Source organism: Plutella xylostella, chromosome 19 (assembly GCF_932276165.1).
Source record: "Plutella xylostella chromosome 19, ilPluXylo3.1, whole genome shotgun sequence".
Classification (NCBI taxonomy): Eukaryota; Metazoa; Arthropoda; class Insecta; order Lepidoptera; family Plutellidae; genus Plutella; species Plutella xylostella.
In genome coordinates, this window is record NC_063999.1 from 8,562,579 (window position 1) to 8,582,070 (window position 19,492).

Below are 19,492 nucleotides of genomic sequence, written 5' to 3' on the forward strand. Positions count from 1 at the left end.
AGCGGGGGTGGTCCCACGCTATAAACTTACTAATCGTGATCAACAACTCATGTAAGTTTGTACCCCAGCGCCGGTCATTATAATAATAATATGTGGAGACATCTCACACACGGCCATCCGACCCCAAGCTAGGCTTAGCCTGTGTTATGGGTATCAGAGAGCTGATGTGTTATCTACACAAATACATAGATAGAAACATATTAATATAAATATCAACACCCAAGACCCGAGTAAAAACATTTGTCTTTACAAATACCTGCCTCAGCCGGGAATCGAACCCGTCAGGGTCACTAACCACTACACCAGTTGGCCGCCAAGGTCATAGGTTCTGCGCCATATTTTATGATCTTGAATATGTGGGCCATTTCAACTTGCTCCTTTTTAGGCCGTTTCCGGCTTAGTACACCACGCTGGCCTAGTGTGAGTTGGTGGACAGTTGGTATCATAATACTAATATTCAATAAAAAATAAGTAAGTAAACAAAATAAAAAGGACTACATAGAACCGTTGGCTTCTTCTCCACTTCTATATTTTATCTTTATCTGTCAAATAGGTATAAATATTTTTACAGAAAAATGCTGAGATTGTGGATTGTTAATGTGCGGTAGCATCAGGAAGTAAATCAAACCAACAAATATTGTATTTAAACAAGTTTATTTATGTATTTATGCAATCAAGTTTATCTTTAAAAATCTTACAAATTAGAGCTTTCCATAGAGTTTACAATCTCTCTAGTACTCATGGACCTACGAGATGGAATGAACCGCTTTGATTTATAAATTTTATACAAAACAAAACTTACTAGTATTAAAAGTATGAGAGCCACACAAATATCTGTGAACATTGAGGAGGATCCTAGATTCTCGGAGCTACTGTTGTAACTAGTACCTGAACCAGTTAGTCTTTCATTCTTCGGTCTTACGGTAGTCACAGGAAATGTGTCAATTCTATCTTTGTTAATTCGATAATTAAGATCTCTTATTTTGTTTTCTATCTCACTAAATTTGTTGTTCATATGTGTTAGGATTTCGTCAGAAACTTTATTAACTGTTTGCGTTTTTTCACGAGTTTCAGTTGCTGTTTTCTGCGTTGCAGGAATATTGCTTTTTGGATATACCGGTTTAGTATTATTTATAACTTGCAGTATTTTTTTTAAAAGTTCATTGGTTTCGTTGCGTTCTGTACGACTGTACGAATCTGTAATTTTAATTTCATCCATAATTTCATTGGCCCGTTGGATTGACAAAGTAAGATTAACAAGGACACCTTCGTTTTGGTTATCACTGGTGTGATTATATGTGGATATTTGCTTATTTTCATTTATTATGGAAGCATTTCTCAAAATGTCGCGAATATCATGTAAGACTTTTGCTTCTTGAAACATAATCGGTGTGTTTGTTAAAATAGCTTTTAGCATAGTATCTTGTGTTTTATTTATCTGAATGTCATCGTTTTCTAAAGGCATTTTTTCGTGTCTATTATTGCAAGTAACACCATCAACGTTTTCAGAATGATGATCTATTTTTATTGCAGTTACAGTAAAACTAGTCTCCATTCCTTTTTTAAGTCTTATTAATATGTCACACGGTAATGGGTTATCTCCAATACTCAAGATTGCAAGATTTGTACCAGAAAATTCTTCTATGCCAACATAATCAATATTATTATGATCTGCGATCAGATTTGTAAGTCCATGGAGTTCGTAAAAGTGATCACTTTTTAAACTTTTAATTTCATTGTAAGACAAGTCAATCGTTTTTAAATAATTTAATCCAGTGAAGGTACCGTAAGTTATAACTTTTAAATAATTGTGAGAAATATTCATGGTTAAAAGTAAGGTATTCTCTCTGAAGGAACCCGGTTGAATGCAGTGTATTTGGTTATAGCTTATATCAATTTCTCTTAATTCTGTCAAACCAATTAAATCAGTAGCCTTTATTTCTGTAATGTTATTGAAACTAACGTCAATTTCATTTAAAAAATTAAGGTTTTTCAACGTTATAGCAGTAATATTAGTTACAGCACCATGCGAAAGAACTAATTTTGTTATTTTACTATTTTGAAGAAGGCTAAAATTTATTTGGTTATTTGCTCCTGATAAGAATAATTTGTAAAGACTACGTAAACTCTGTATTATACTCATACTCATATTTAAATTTAAAGTTGGGTTGTATGATAAGTCTAAACTTCTGAGATCGTTTTGACTATCAAATGCATCTTCAGATATATGTTTTATTTGATTCTCAGACATCATTAAATCAGTAAGTGCAAACAAGCCTCTTAATGTTTCTGAATAGAAATAAGTTAAGCGATTGTTGTTTAAAATAAGTTGTTTTAAATGTATTAGATGGCTCGTGTTAACATTAAATTGCATTATTTTATTAAACGACAAATCGAGTATTTCAATACATTCCGTATAAATAAAAGAATTATATTGAATTTCATTGATTTGACTATTTGAAATATTCAAGTCTTTTAAATGATTCATCCCACTGAACGAGGCGTTTCTCAAAGTAGTCAAATTTGTTTGTGATATATCCAGGCTAGGCAGCAAATTTAAACCAAAGAATGTGTTTGCCTCTAGAGAACCATTAATAGGATTTTCCGAAATTTTTAAGTTGATTAAATTACTAAGACTCTTGAATGAGTCAATATCAAAATGAGAAATATAATTATTTGACAAATCCAAATGTATCAGCGCATTTAAATAGCTTAAATCGCTTTGCCGAATATGATTTATTATATTGTTAGCTAAACCTAATGATTTCAAACGAAGTAAATCTGTCTTTTCAAAACTAAGAGACACAATATAATTCTTAGATAAATCTAACTGAATTAGTTGATTAAGTAAACTAAACGACTTTGGTGATATTGTTTCTATAGCATTATTATTCAATATAAGTGACTGAAGGTTAGTCAGCCCATAAAAAGCATAATCCTCCAATGTTTTTATGGATTGAAAACTCAAATCAATGTCTGTTACTTTTGTCAAACCCTGAAACATAAACTTAGTTAAGATACCTTCTAAATTGTTACCTGTTATTACAAGCGATGATATAGAATTGTCTTTAAATATCTCTTTAGGTATTGTTCTTAGGCTATTCATCGAAATGTCAAAGATATCCAACGAATTAAGGTCTCTAAGTGTGTCTTTATCAATTATTTCTAATTTGTTATAGCTTAGGTTTATATTTTCTACAACTTTCATATTTTGAAAAGCGTTGTGTTCAATGTTTGCAATTAAATTTTGACTGAGGTCTAATACTTTTAAACCGTCAAAATGCTCGAAATCTTTTGCGGCAATGTTGCTTATCTTATTACTTGACAGATATAGTTCTTCAAGTTCCCTAAACCTTAGTAAAGATAAATTTAAGCCAGAAATACGATTGTGGTTCAAATTAAGGTATTTTATATGCTTAATTCCTTCAAAAGTCATAAAGTTCAAAACATCAATGTAGTTATAAGACAGATCAAGCTTATCTAAAGACGTAAGTGCTTCAAATATTGAATCCGGTATATTAACAAGATAGTTATTTGAGATGTTTAAAATTTGCAACTTACTAAAGGCATGTTGATTTGTATTGTCAATAATTTTGTTAATTGTGTTATGAGAATAGTTTATTTCCGTGAGAGACAACAGTTCAAATTCATTAAATAAGTTAGCATTTGTTAATCCACTTCTTTCAAAACTAAGTATTCTCAAGTTATTCATTTCTGGAAATACAGGTATTTCACTAATCAGATTATCGTCAAAATTCAATTCAACAATATAATATAAGTGTTCGTAATCTAGCCGTTGTATACTAGCATAGTCGAAACCTCTGTACTTAACATGTAGTTCACCACCATTATTTATGTATGTGTTTGAGCCTTGGCATTCGTAATTATCTCTCGCCATAAGACCAAGGTTATAATAAAAGTCACCGAAGCATATTGCATTGATTCTGCAGCTGTTTGGCTCATTTATGATTTCACAAGCCGCACTTCCATGAATTCCATACGAAAATAGGAAAACAATTAAGGTCAAAATACCTGAAAAAATACTAAACATTATTATTTATTTGAATGATTTTACAGTAGTTATGTGAGCCAATGCGTGAACGGATTAATTGGTTATGGTTAGATTTAAATATCACCCAAATGGTCACTTAATTGGACACCTTGAAACATTATTCTCATATTACGGTAGTTTAATAACTTTTGAGTACTTTACTTCTGGTTACCGCTCGCGTTCTTTTTAATATAACATACCTACATACTTACATAAAATATGCTCACGACTGTAATCCCCGAGTGGGTAGTCAGAGGTGACTCGCAACTCAGCCACCCGCTTTTCGCTGTACATTTCACGAGATAGGTCGCGAGCCGTATCGCAAGTACTTAAATGCCTCACACTCTGCTCACACTTATTTAGACTTTTGTGAAAAATGCCATTAATTATAGTAAATTAATTTAACGTAAGTATCTCATTCTCACCTGACATATCGCGATGAATGATCTCCAATGCCAATCAACAGAGATATAGGTAGATACTTTGTTTTTGTAATTATATTAATTTAAACAAAATAAAGCATTATAAACATTGGCTGCAGAAATTGCAAATGCGAAAATAAACTATCGAGTTAGTTCCTAGCACTAACTTTAGAGATCCACATTAAAAATATTTAAACGATAGGACCAGTGTAAATTATTTATTTATCTAATACCGTCTAACTACAGAACCGTAAGTTCCAGAGTAATCAAATTTAATTATTGTGATATTTTTGCGTATGAGACATTTTTTTAAACATTTAGTACAGTCTGCAATAGAGTTAAGTATTTTAATCTTTGGATGTTTCGAAGATCACTCATTTAGTACATCTGTTTGTTTCTACAACTCATGTAGTGATAGGATTGGCCCTTGGATTAACAATAAGCGAACAAATGACATTGTACTAATGAATATATTATGACGTCAACAACCTTTTTACTGAACTAATACAAGATAAGTGGTAAAAGTGGGGTGTTATTTGTCGACCCGTTTTGTTTGCACTGACACTCCATCTAGTTTGTATTCAAATATGGTTGGATTGGCCAGTCAAATAAGTCGCTGTCAGTCTCGGTTATAAAACTTACCAATGCACATTAATCATCATCATCATCATCCACCTAATTGTACATTATAAAATTTACAATATCTACACAAACACTCACACCTTGTACATTAATGTAATGTACTCCCTTGCGGGGTAGGCAGAGGTGCATTGCTGCACCCACTTTTCGCCAGTGTTATGTTAGTCCCAATGTAATAGGGGGCGGGCCTTTTGCCATTTTACGGGTACATCCAAGATCCGAGAACAAAAATACAAAAATCTGTGTTTAAACAAATATCTGCCGCAGCCGGGAATCGAACTCAGGACCTTCGCCTCAGTAGTCAGGGTCACTAACCACTACGCCATTCAGTTGTCCAAGATAGAAAATAAATTGATAAAAAAGTTCCACAGGGAAGTTTTATGATTTGATTCTCTAACGAAAACTAAATTTATTCGTCTTACTTTTTATTAAGAAATGTACTTTGAACAAACTGTTGAATCTTACAATATCTACAGAACCAAATCACTGTAAAATCACGATATGCGCTTAGCACTTTATCTGCTTGCTGGCGGAAGTGGCCATATCAAGTTATATCACTTTGAAAATTCACAGAAATAATATAGCACAATGTCTGCTTTGTTTACATTTTTTGTAAATAGATCATGTTTTCTTTGTATTTGAAAATGTAAATAGTGCTATACAAATACTAAGTAAGTACTTATATTACTCTGGAGCATCGTGACAGTGTTGGCCATCTATAAAAAACTAAGGTATCTGCCGACAAAGGTGGTCTGCCCAAGAAACTACTAGTACTTACCGTCATGCGTAGAGAAACCTGACCCCCCTCTCATAGTAACAATGCTTCCGAGAGAGGTCAGGTTTCTCTGCCCCTTACGACTGTATGCGGCGTATACCCTAATACCCTGATTACACGTAGGTTAGGTACTGAGTAGAGTGGCGAGACAGTATCCTCGGCTCTACAGGGTGTTGCAAAAAGAGTATACTAAGCCGAAACCTACATGTGCAGCATGGTATATCTAAGCCTGAAACTGAAATCAGAATTTGAAAATTCGCGTTTTTTTTTTCATTTTCCATAGAAACTTTGTTGGTCACGTGACTTTTTACTATGGGAAAATATATTTTTTTTTCGCGAATTTCCAAATTCTGATTTCAGATTCGGGCTAAGATATACCATGCTGCACATGTAGGTTTCGGCTTAGTATACCAATTTTGCAACACCCTGTATACTCTTTCAATTGCTAGCCGTTCATTGGCTGAGGATCGGCCGAGGATACTCCCTCGCCACTGTATACGGCAGAGGTTTAATCAGGTAACTTATGGATGCAATAAAAGATTGAGTATTGAGTATTGAGGGTATTACCGATCGGGTATGAATATAAACTGGGATTCGCAATGTGGGACGCCCTCCAGCCCGGTGCGTTGATGATCCTTCAACTTACGGTAGTTTTTTTTTTATATTAATTAACATCCATTAGCTGCGTCGCTCGCATATCAAACATTTGTCAAAATCATACAAGTGCCACAACACTCGGTCCTCGGCCTTCCTCATCCAACCACTACCCGCCACCCGCCTAAGGTCGTCAGTCCAGCGGGCAGGAGGGCGTCCCACGCTGCGTTTGCCTGTCCGTGGTCTCCACTCGAGAACTCCTCTACCCCAACGGTTATCGGTTCTTCGGCAGACATGACCTCCTTGGGAGAGGCCTATGTCCAGCAGTGGATGATTATTGGCTGCTGATGATGATGATGATGATGATGATGATGATACAAGTGCCGTCAGATTTGACAAGTGAGCGACGCTGCTTAAGGATTGTTAATTGCTTATGTTCGGTGGTGGTAACCCCACAGAAAGCCGGTGGTAGGTAATGGTTGGGTGAGGAAATCCGATGACAGCTGCAGTTGATGTTCCAAAGTTGTTCAGAAGGCCTTGCACGGGGCGTAAGACGTTAAGACGTGACAAAAGTTCCGTCGCACTTGCTCTCGATGCCGCGCGATGTGAGTAAGCGCGACGCAAAACTTTTGTTGGCGTGCGCGTCTTGCTCCCTGTGCTAGGCCTTGAGAATGTGCCCCTGTGTCACCCCTTTTATACTTACTGAAGTGCAGTTTTATAAAATATCTACATTCATAAACCCTCGACGAGAAAAGATGAATATTATAAGTTTAACGTGTCTGGGAATCTGTCTGTGGTAGCGTAACTCCCAAAGACTGAACCAATTTTTTATGGTATTGTTGAACATCATCATCAGCCAATAGTCATCCACTGCTGGACATAGGCCTCTCCCAAGGAGCGCCACAACACTCGGTCCTCGGCCTTCCTCATCCAACCACTACCCGCCACCCGCCTAAGGTCGTCAGTCCAGCGGGCAGGAGGGCGTCCCACGCTGCGTTTGCCTGTTCGTGGTCTCCACTCGAGAACTCGTCTACCCCAACGGTTATCGGTTCTTCGGCAGATATGACCAGCCCACTGCCACTTCAGCTTGCATATTTTGACAGCTATGTCGGTAACCTTAGTCCTCTGACGGATAACCTCAATATTCCTCAGTATTGTTGAACAAAATAATTAAATTTGACATTCACATTCATTGACGAAAATAGGATGACTATTATTTACAGAATATTATACTATGCAGGTGTTAGGGAACACAACTAAAAAACAAAACTTACAAAAGACTCCATTTATTTTTTCTCTTTACAAAAGCATTTTATAATTTTAATATAAAAAGATTGAAACATCTTTCATAGTAGTCTTACAAAGTATCTATAGTACCTAACCTATCAGAGATTATCTTAGTTAAATAGGAGGCTTACTTTCTAATAAGCTTGTAACGTGAACCGTGCATAAGAAATAATGTAAAAATGGGGACTGTTTCATAAATTAAAGTAAAATGGTACAGTCAGCTGCTTAAGTAGCTGTACACTTTTGTACCTTGTCAATCTGAAATCGCCTATCCATTCATTGAAACATTGACGGTTCGTCTCTTTGATAAGGTACAGAAGTGTATAGCTACTTATGCAGCTGACCGTACATAAACATAGCTACCGATTAGAGTGAGATAGTATATTAAGTCCGTCCGCCATTTTAATATAATACTGTTTCTTTATTCACGGGCGTTTTACACATTACGAATTAAGAGTCGTCAATAATGACATTGTTTCATTTTAAAAGCGATTTCGACTATAGTAAATTAGTAAACTGAAAAAAATGCAATAGCGAAACAAAAACTTATACCTACCTAATAATAACATTTAGGTACTTAAATGTATAGTATGTACTCGTAACTGATACTTAGATAAGTACCTAATATAAAATATATTATTTAAAAAATGCTTAAGTGTGACTGGTAGCTACTTGAATGATTTAATACTAAGGGCCTGCTGCACAATGTCTGGATAGTGGCTACCGGAGTGATAAAAGACGTGCTTTCACTCTCTGTAATTATGTTTTAGACAGTGACAGCATGTATTTTATCCCACAGGTAGCCATTATGCAGATATTGTGAAACAGGGCCTAAATGATAATTTCATTTAAAATTTCAATAATAATTTTTAAGTTGCGTATTTCGTAAATATGTACTGAGTATAAGTACTGTTACTTAGTTATATACTTAACTAGCAATAATTACAATATAAGATAAGTACTGTTTTATCAAAGAACAAACGATAATGACTATATCGGCATTGCCCTTACGTACAATTGATAAAAGTATTAAACATGAAAAATTTAAGGTAAGTATATAGAAAAAATCTTTATGTTTCCTTCAGTCTACTTTTCGGCATAGTCTGCACTGAATGCCAGACCATTTTCTTAAGATACACCGTTTGCTCTCTAATCGCCTCTAAAATCTTCTGACTTGTCACTAGAAGCCTTTCATCTATATCCGAGTAAGAATTCAGGTCAACCAAGGGTTGGCTGACTTCTTCATCTTCAATACAACTTATACCTTCCAGCGTGGTGCCTGATAGGGCCCTCTCAAAAGCTACTGGACGCATTTTCGAAAAACCATTGTCAAAGTTGGCCAACGCAGTACTGAGCCAGCCACAAGTGAAGTTGTTTCCGTCCACACACACTTGCAGGTCCAGCTTGTGTCCGAGCCAACTCTTGTCATTCAAATAGTCCATCCCATTGTGCCGAATCGACAGAAACTGCAGAAGCTTCATCTCCATCAATACTTTAGAATCCAGGAAAGTTATCTTGTTAAACGATAAATCTAAATTCCTCAACTCTTTCAGACCATTGAAGGTGCCGTATGATATGGCAGTTATGTTGTTGTGAGACAGTCTAAGGGTCTGGAGGTGACTCACGCGCGAGAAGCTCGACGGCCCTATAACGCTGATCTGATTGAAACTCAAATCTAAGAACATTAATGCGATTGGCAGATATAATGAGTTCTTGTGCAAATGCGATATTTGATTGTTAGTTAAAATTAAGCTTTTTAAATCGTTTTGCTCACGGAGATATACAAGGGCTAGGTCGGTAATGTTGTTGGAGTCTAAGACCAGCATGGTCAAACGTAAAGCTTCTCCGTATTGAATTCGAAGTTTAGACAATCCGTTGTTAGACAAATCTAACATTCCACCACTTGGATGGAAAATTCTAATACGTAAATTAGTAACATCTTTGAAGTTATTGTGAGTTAGATTAACATTTTTTAAATTGAAATTGTTGATAAACGATCGTTCAGGGATATCATCTAGCTGATTGCGCGAAAGATCTAAGTTGTAAAGATTATTTAAAGCGGAAAAGCTCTGAAAATAAATATGAGTTATCACGTTACTGCTCAAGTTCAAGAATCGCACATTTGCCAAGTCATCAGGATTTACAATAAATTCTTTCAGTTTGTTGCGGGACAGATCAAGATAAGACAGCTGAACTATTGTCTGGAACGCGTTATATTCTATATTAGATATTTCATTGTTAGACAAATATAATTCAGTCGAGACCTCAATATTGTGCTCGTCATACGCGTCTCTAGTAAAGCGATCTGTCATTTCTTTAAAAGTTGCATTAGGTAAGGAAGTAATACGATTATCTGAAAGTAGTATTTTGCAGGTGGACTGGCCTTCAAAATGCATCCAGTGCCTCCAAAAAATAGCTGGCTTTAAAGTATCTAGGTCATTGCAAGAAACGTCAAAGGTTTCCAAATGATAAATAACTTGAAGTGATTCAGCATCAATGTTCTGTAGCTGATTGCCCCGGACGAACAAATGTTTCAAACTAGTCAAGTTATTGACAGCCCCATTTAAATCTCTGATTGTGTTGTTGTTTAGGCGAAGAATTTCCAAATTTGTAAGATTAGAAAACGGCTCCTGAGTAAGGTCCTGTATGTTGTTATGAGACAAATCAAGTTCCACCAGTGACGTGAGTTCGTCGAAAGTATCACTTGGTAAATCGCTGATGGAGTTATAAGCCAATGACAGACGTTTAAGCATAGGATTCGAGTCAAACTGGAAAAGTCCCTCAACAGTAGTCAACCGATTGTGAGAAAGGTCTAAATTTTCCAGGCGTCCTAATTCCGAAAAGGAGTTTCCAGATATCTGTTCGAAGTTATTGCCGATGAGGTATAGATTTTCGACGTTGCTCGTGTACTGTAGGAGCGGGATCTCCACGGTGGTGGTAGGCCACGTTCCGGAGATCCTGAGGGTGGTGATAGCGTCAAGAAAGTCTGTGTTGACAAGGTTGTCGTCGAACCTGTCGACGGCTTCGGTGATGGTGAGGTCGACCCTGACGGGGTGGTTGGGGGATCCCTGGCAGTGTGCGGGCAGCGTGATGTTGTTGACGGTGCCGCGGCAGTGCACTCTGAAGATGCAGTAGCCGAGCTTCTCGATACGGTCCACGGGGCAGTAGGCCGAGACGAGAGTGACCGATGACAGCGCGATGGTCAGAAGTAAACCTGGAAATAATGATTGAATTATGAGTATAAAGCGAGCCGAATCCATACCATATTACACTATGGGTCAGATAGGGAGCTAGGTGAAGACATTTTATCACGCTCATGGGATGGGGTTTTTTCATGGGCATGCCCACAGGGCAGGATCAAACAGCAGTATTTTGTTACTGATTGTGGATACTTGTCTTTTCAACTCGTACAATAAACTCACTCACTTTGCACTCTTCACGTTCATAAGATTCGTTCACCCCCCTCCCCCAACATACTCAAGGGTACTCCTAATTTATCTTAAAAATGCTCAAGGAATATTCGACAGAACGAATGATTTAATGAGTGGTCAAGTGTACCTACAATGTTAATGTTATGTTATGTATGTTAAGTAGGTATATTTACATACTTGGGTACTTATAGAAAAAAAAAAACTACATTTTTACAGCTAGGTACTTGGTAGGTCAATGAAACACAGAAATGGCAGATTAGGAATATCCCTCTTATTTTTCACTTTGATTCCGAAATATATAAGGTTGCCTGTAAGAGATCGCTCTCAGCGATAAAGCCGCCTATTGTACATTAGTTCTAGTCTATAATAATAATAATAATAAATATCTTTATTAAGTAAAACACATTACACAGTTACTAAACTAAACTATACTAGGCTAAAGTAGATGTCTCATAAAAGTTATAGTTTAGCCTCCACTGCCGAACTAGGTAAAAACCTGTATTTCAGCAAGTAGAGCCTCACCCACCAAAAATGACAAAAATAGCCATAGACAAAGGCAAAACTAGACTCGCTAAGTCTGTTTATGTAACTTAAAAAAAAAGTGTATTACAGTTACTTATAACTAACATAAAAAAGTAAGAAATTACAGGATTTATTAAAATCCTAATTCTTATCCTAACTAATATTATAAATGCGAAAGTAACTGTGTCTTTCTGTCTGTCTGTCTGTCTGTTACTCTTTCACGCCAAAACTACTGAACGGATTTGAACGAAATTTGGTATACATACGGTCTAGACCCTGGGAAAGAACATAGGCTACTTTTAATCCCGGAATTCCCGCGGGAAAACTTTTTAGGCGAAGCGAAGCGCGCGGGAACAGCTAGTATAATATATTTTAGAGAATTTTGAGAATGTGCTTTCTTGTCTTAGTTGTGTTATAAATTCACAGAAAATAAGTACTTATGTGTGTTTTGTATGTCTGATTTATGTGGTGTTCAATAAAGCAATATTCTATTCTATTCTATACACACCTTTATAAATAAGCATATTGGAGCTTAAAACTGCGTTGTTTCATAGAAGACCGCTTGCCCAGGTGATAAATTCAGTCTGAAACAAAATATGTATTTTTATTATTATTTATTCTAAAATGAGTCTGAAAACTAAATCATGATTTAGCGGGTAAAATAATTACGAATATGGAAAACAAATCCTGTACTTTCATAGTAAATTACTAAGTAGCCCACTAATAACCACAACGTTTTCACTATCGCGTTTTTTTACAAATTTATGTTAAATTAAGCTATAAATAAACTTTCATATGTGAACCTACTAGAGTGGAGACTTCCCAAGGGTAGCGTGGGACGCCCTCCGGCTGCTGGACCGAAGACCTTAGACAGGTGGCTGGTGGTAGCTAGATGAGGAGGGCCGAGGACAGAGTGTTGTGGCGCTGCTTGGGAGAGACCTATGTCCAGCAGTGGACGACTACGGGCTGATGATATTGATAGGTAACCTAGGTCGGTATAATATTTCTACACATTGTAAAATTAATAAAATCTTAAAATATCTTACCTGATTCACTTCACTATAGTATAGATTATAATTTCACTGTTAACAAAGTGACAGTCAAAGTCCAAATGGCTCATTTCTAGGTACATGGCACCGTAACATTCCTTCCTCAGCATTCAGACTTGAAGACATAACATGCTGGGACGAAGCTGTTATTACTAGCGCCATAGAGTTCACAATTCAAATGAAACAATAGCACTGTGGTCTAAATGTACTGTTGGTATTTTTGCTTACGCGTAGAAATGGGACCGGGCTGTCTGTTTATACAAACAGTCGTATAGATTAGCTAAGTCTTGAATAAGACAGTTCGAATAACTGGCGACGAAGGTACTATCGGCTAACTTTAACCCTGAAAAGTCACTCTAGCTTCACGATGTCGATAGGTATTTCAGTAGGCTACTACGCTAACGATACGACGACTCTCTACCGTATCGTAAAATTAATAAACTTACTAAAAAAACAGAAAAATATCTCTAGTACTTTTTAAAATACAATACACGTATTCACACCTCTTCATTTATATAGGATGTTGCAAAAAGGGTATACTATGCCGAAACCTACATGTGCAGCATGGTAGGTATATCTAAGCCCGATAATGTATTCATAATTTCAAAATCCGCGAAAAAAAAGTCATTCTCCATGGTAAAAAAGTCACGTGACCAACATAGTTTCTATGGACCATGTAATTTTTTTTCGCCAATTTTGAAATTCTAATTTTATTTTCGGGCTTTGTACCATGCTGCACATGACTGTAGGTTTCGGCTTAGTATACCCTTTTTGCAACACTCTGTATATGATTCCAAAAATTTACCCAAAGGGTGCCTGGAAGAGATCGCTTTTTAGCAATTATCCCGCGTACTATTACTATGTTATGTAATTTATGATTTTTTGTGCTGTTTGTTTTTCATATAGTAATTGTACCTACCGATTGCATGAGAATTCGTATTTCGTCAAGCAAGAGCTCTCCTGTAACTGTTCAAAGCATAATCCTTTACCATCATCTAGTATCGCATAAGCTAAATAGAGTACAGTCTAGAGTAGAGAAACCTGAGCGACTCTCGGAGTAACAAGGCTACTGAGAGGGGTCAGGTTTCCCTGGCCCAGACTGTACCTATCGATTGCCGATGCCTTATGACGACCGAATGGCGTAGTGGTTAGTGACCTGACTACTGAGCCGATGGTCCCGGGTTCGATTCCCGGCTGGGGCAGATATTTGTTTAAAGACAGATATTTGTACTCGGGTCTTGGGTGTTGATATTTATATTTAGTATCTATCTATCTATGTATTTGTGTAGATATATCAGCTGTCCGACACCCATAACACAGGTTCTGCCTAGCTTGGGGTCGGATGGCCGTGTGTGAGATGTCCCCACATATTTATTATTATTTATTTATCATAATATTTTAAAATACCTACACTCGCGAGCAATTAAATAGTTCCAGTGACAAAAGCCCCAAATTATTCCTAAATGGAACAGTCGTTTTAAAGTTACCTTCAACAGCGCATAAGAAGATTACCAAACACAACAACAAACACTCACACCTTGTACTTAATGAACTCCCTTGCGAGGTAGGCAGAGGTGCCAACATTACCTAAAAATGAAAATATTTTATTGAATCTTTATTAAGAATTAAAAAAAAATTGGGGCCATTTTATTTTGGTATCGACATTTTTTAAGCTACGACGATTACGTTCTGATGATTATGATGATAATAATTTACTATGAATACTTAGGGGTTGCTCTTCTTTTTCTTGGGATAATTTTTTGGGGACTTTTTATAAATAGTAATTTTTTTTATAAGTAAAGATCTGGTGTGGCTGGTTATGATTGGATGCGGAAAGCTAAAGATCGCATCCAGTGGCGTGCTTTGGGACAGGCCTACGTCCAGCAGTGGACTTGCTATAGACTGATGATGATGATGATGATATAACAGATATAATATAGATACAAGCGTAGTCATAAAAAGGAGTAAAAAAAAATTGGAAATAGTTTAAAAAACGTCTACTTATTTAAGAGCAACGTTTCCAAATTTATTTATTTTTAAATTTCTTATATCGACGGTGGAAAGGCAAAATGTATTATCCGCCACTTTTGGCGAATATGAGTTATATATACCGTTGGAATCGCCTGGTTTTTCTCTTTCGAATGGTGCGGGTCTCGTTTCGATCTGAGCACTTTTTGGCGCTTAAGACAACGGTGATTTTGGAAATCTTAATACTTTTTTCTTGTATTAAGAGCCACTTTTTTTGTCATTTGTATGTTCAAACATACTTGATCAAAACTAAAGTTATATAAAACATTGTACCCTCACTAAAACAGTAAAACATTGTGACTTAATTCATTTTGAACTAACGTGAATTTGTATCATTAGTTACTTAAGCGACCTACCTGATTGCGTAATTGATATAAAACAAAATGCCTTCTGGTCAAAAATAACATAAAATCACTTAATACATTTTACAATTTTGTAATTTGAAGCCATACTGGCACTTAAACCATTTTACCAGTCAGCCTTACTCGCGGCGTTTGGCGGTTAATACAACTTTACCTAAATCTGTTTAGTGGTACAATTGGCACTTAAGCAGTTTTTTGCGATTTGTAGATAATTGATATAAGTGATATAAAACAATTCAAAAGAATCGCAATGAAGCGGTCTATGGTGTTTAAGCTGTTATATCCAGAAGGATATTGTGTGAAAACGCCAATAATATAAATAGGACCGGTTGGAAAGGTGTCGCTTCAGCACCCCGCCGGGACGTTCATTGGGAGAGGACGTGCGTCTATGCGACAGTTGGCGCCGCGTGCGCAGCGTAATTACGTAGGTACAAACTCAGATTCGTTCGCCAGTATAAAACTGTAAATATTTTTTGATTATATCACCGATAACTACATTAAATTATGATATCTATTATATTACTCTTTACACAGGTTCTAAATAATAGTGTTGCTATAATTAATATTTATTGAGTTATAAATATGCACTTGGATCCTTTCGCCTAAATTGTGTTTCTATGCAAGTAGGGAATTTTAACGTTTCTCTAAAAGGATCCAACCAAATATTTATTTTTTATAAAATATTTTTTCTATGACAATATGGTTCTTAATGTAAAATATTTGTATTGTATTAACATGACATTACTTTTTATACAAAATAATAATTATATATCATAAATAAACTTATTCATAAATAATTTATATCGAAATCTAGTCAGAAACAGGATTTCTTATCTATATAAAAATCTAACCGAAAATGTGTTCCCAAGCGCAACTCTCTGGATCAACTTAACCGATTTTGATAATTGTTAGGTAATTATACGAAATAGAAGACCAGTGACCACGAGTACCACGACCTGTTTGTATCCCATAATTTTCAGAATAAAGTATTTCAACGAAAAGCAAACCTTATAGGAAAAAGTTGGACATGAATTAAATTAACTTTTCTCTAACTTCACTTCATCATCCTCCATCGCTGAAGAGTGCAATATCTGGTATATTCCATCTATCCTGGTTTTTATGCCACCGTAGGAAATCCATCGTTCCCTGGTACTTTGCCGCTCTTCAGCGATCGTATGGTCCGTATCAATTCGTCTTATTCGGGGGTTGGATATTTAAATTTCTGTCAAGATGCAGGATAGTCATAAATCTCATCACGAACCATTACGTCCCCACTCCTGGGGCACGGGTCTCCTTCCAATGAAGGAATGGTTTAGGCCTAGTCTACCACGTTGGCCTAGCGCGGGTTATTGGGCCCCAACACAAGCAATCTTGTGCTGAGAGAGTTTTCGGGTAAGTGGGCTACCCAACTCTCAGACGTTTTCAAGCCACCCGAAGGCCTCTGACTAGCCTGTAAGACCTGCCGATTTTATTAATCATAATGATTACGATTATGCATCAAGATACAAGATGCTCCTGGTATATTTGCATCTGCATCCAACTCCCCAGGTGGTGGTTAGGATCAATAAAAATCTTCGGCAATGTGGCCATACCATCTTGAAAGTCAATCTTTCATAGTAACAAGGAGATATCCTGGGTTTTGTTGCAATGTTCTTCAAGATGCTTTGTATAGTATATCCTTCATGTTTCCTATGGCAGCCGATGAGACCATCGCTGGATATAGGGTTACCCCTAGCAGCGTTTGTCCTTTTATAAATTTCGTTTGATATTAAGTTCACAAAGAAAATACTCGTACGCAAGTGCTTCTTTAGAATGGTCGTCTAGTTCGACGTTAAGTCTTCCTTGATGGTTGATCATATCCCATGTTTCTTTAGACATCCATTCATTCTTTAAGTGTTCCTTGTGCCTTATTATTTCTTCGCAAATTTTTAACAACACGTCTTTGATGCCAGTTGTTGCCGATCTGGATACTAAGTTTTCTTCTAACTTGTGGGTCCTGCAGCTTATTTACACGACACCTTTGGCAGATCTTGTGGCCTGCTCCTAAACTCCCGCTATCTTCAAGCACATTTTTCCATCGACTAAGTGGTGATCACTATTGACATCAGCAACCCTCTTATTCCTAACATCCAGAAGTGTCTCCATTTTCGACTAATCGTCGGTCGATTTGGTTCTCGGTCCGGCTGTCGGGTGAGACCCAACTCACATTGTGATAGTCCTTTGGGGTTACCACCACTAAAACTTAGCCATTAACAATCCTAAAGCATCGTCGCTTGCTTATCAAATCTAGCGTATCTTGTATGAATCTGACAGATAGTTTAAAGCGAGCGACGCTGCTTATGGATTGATAATTGCTTATGTGTCTTGCCCACACTAACATACGGTGCCGATACATGGACGCTGACCAAGGAAACTGTGCACCGAATCAGAGTTGCACAGAGAGCTATGGAGCGATCCATGTTAAGAATTTCGCTTACAGACCGTATTCCCAGCGTGGTAAATCACCAAAAGACAAAAGTCTTCGACGTCGGTATGCAGGTCACGGAACTGAAATGGGAGTCGGCAGGAAACTTGGCTCGAAGGCAGGACGGAAGGTGGACAAAGGCGGTGACAGAATGGTGGCATAGAGACGGACGAAGAAATGTCGGTTGGATTATGATTATTAATTAATGAATAAGTAAACCTGCTGATCACTTGGATCTCAATCTCAAAGTGATTTCGCGGTGAACAATATGTTAATAAAGTTTATAGGTAATAAAATAATGCTTCGAGAAAAGGTACGGCCATGCCGCTTCTTTGCTCGACTTGGTGAGATATTATGAATTTTTTGTTTTCAATCTAGCTGGCCCGCAGGTATCGCTTCTTACCCTACCCTACCCTACCCTACTCTACCCTACCCTACCCTACCCTACCCTACCCTACCCTACCCTACCCTACCCTACCCTACCCTACCCTACTTACCTTTTATACCTTCCCTGGACTTCCACAAATGTTTCTAGACCAAAATCGGTTCAACCGTTCTCGAGTTCTGAGGTCCAATTATAAGTTCATTTATTCTTTAAGTCATTCATCTTAGATATAAATTGCCTTAGTCTGGCGGTTAATTCATTCTTATGGAATGTTTAAAGTAACATAAATTATTATAAAACATTATCCTGGTGTGATGGTTAAATCTCCTTGGTGTTTAAATTGTTTTTACTTGTATTTTATTAAAATGTTAATGTCGTTTAAGCCAATTTTACCTGACTGAGATTTCAGATGCCTATGTCTTATGTCCCTTATTTCAGTAAATAGAATATGTACATTCATTTTATATACAGAATAACATAGAAAACTATTTCAATTTAACGTATTTTAATTTTCAAAGCCATAGCTAGAATAATTACAGAGATATGATTTTTTTTCGAAAATTTCAAACTTTAAATCGCTCTGGTGAACATTTTATGTCATGGCGCTTAAACCATTTTGCCTTTCCACCGTCGATATTTTGATTAAAGACAGAATCAGAAATCAGAAATCTGGACATAAGAGCTACCACAAGAATAGTTGATGCAGCTTCCACAGTCTGTGAACTTAAGTGGAAATGGGCCGGTCATATCGCTAGAGCTACAGATGGACGATGGAGCGAACGTGTCCTGCACTGGCCCCCAGAGATGGCCGCAGACCAGTGGGAAGGCCCAAACAACGCTGGTGCGATGACATAGTCGAGGTTGCCGGACACACCTGGACGAGAACGGCCCAAGAGAGAAAGACCTGGAAATATATGGAGGAGGCCTTTACCCAAGCACGGGTGCCCAAATATTAACTCTAGATTATAAATGTATGTTGATTTTGTTAGTTAGTCAATTAATTATCATATTCATTTTATCCTACACTATTAATTCAATTTATTAATTTAAAATACAATTGTCTGACATTCTACAGTATAAATTTTATTTAATAAATGACTATTTTGTTAGGTTAGACAATTAATCATATCAATTATAACCTTATCATATACTATTAATTCAATTATTCACCTAAAATACAATTATCCGATTTTATAAATTGTTAATCAAATGAAATCTTATTTGTTAATTAATAAAATGTTTATGAATTTGTAAACTAATGTTAATAATTATTGCAACTTTAATATTATTATTTTTACTTTGTTTTGGGAATAAAGGCTATATTATTATTATATTTTGATTGAGTAGATGAGAATCTCTCTGCAATTTTCGTCTGTATATGATCAACATACTCATGGATTATATTTTGTGGCTGTGTGGTGTGATTAAATTCAAATATCCATAGTCACTAGGTAACCTATCTTATTGTATACAAAATACTTAG

At 36.6% G+C, this 19,492-nt stretch overlaps 2 protein-coding genes across 2 annotated transcripts; both read right to left on the reverse strand.

Moving 5' to 3' along the window:
- Positions 1-635: 635 nt before the first annotated feature.
- On the reverse strand, positions 636-4,634 carry LOC125489985 (chaoptin-like). The gene is made up of 2 exons (XM_048627864.1): positions 4,477-4,634; positions 636-4,032 (listed from the first exon to the last, which is right to left on the reverse strand). The coding sequence occupies exons 1-2, from the start codon at positions 4,481-4,483 to the stop codon at positions 695-697; spliced, it is 3,345 nt and encodes a 1,114-aa protein (XP_048483821.1). The 5' UTR covers positions 4,484-4,634; the 3' UTR covers positions 636-694.
- A 3,117-nt stretch (positions 4,635-7,751) lies between these two features.
- On the reverse strand, positions 7,752-12,828 carry LOC105390973 (chaoptin-like). Its single transcript, XM_048627865.1, has 3 exons — positions 12,768-12,828; positions 12,230-12,305; positions 7,752-10,982 (listed from the first exon to the last, which is right to left on the reverse strand). The coding sequence occupies exons 2-3, from the start codon at positions 12,243-12,245 to the stop codon at positions 8,839-8,841; spliced, it is 2,160 nt and encodes a 719-aa protein (XP_048483822.1). The 5' UTR covers positions 12,246-12,305; positions 12,768-12,828; the 3' UTR covers positions 7,752-8,838.
- Between the last annotated feature and the right edge of the window lie 6,664 nt (positions 12,829-19,492).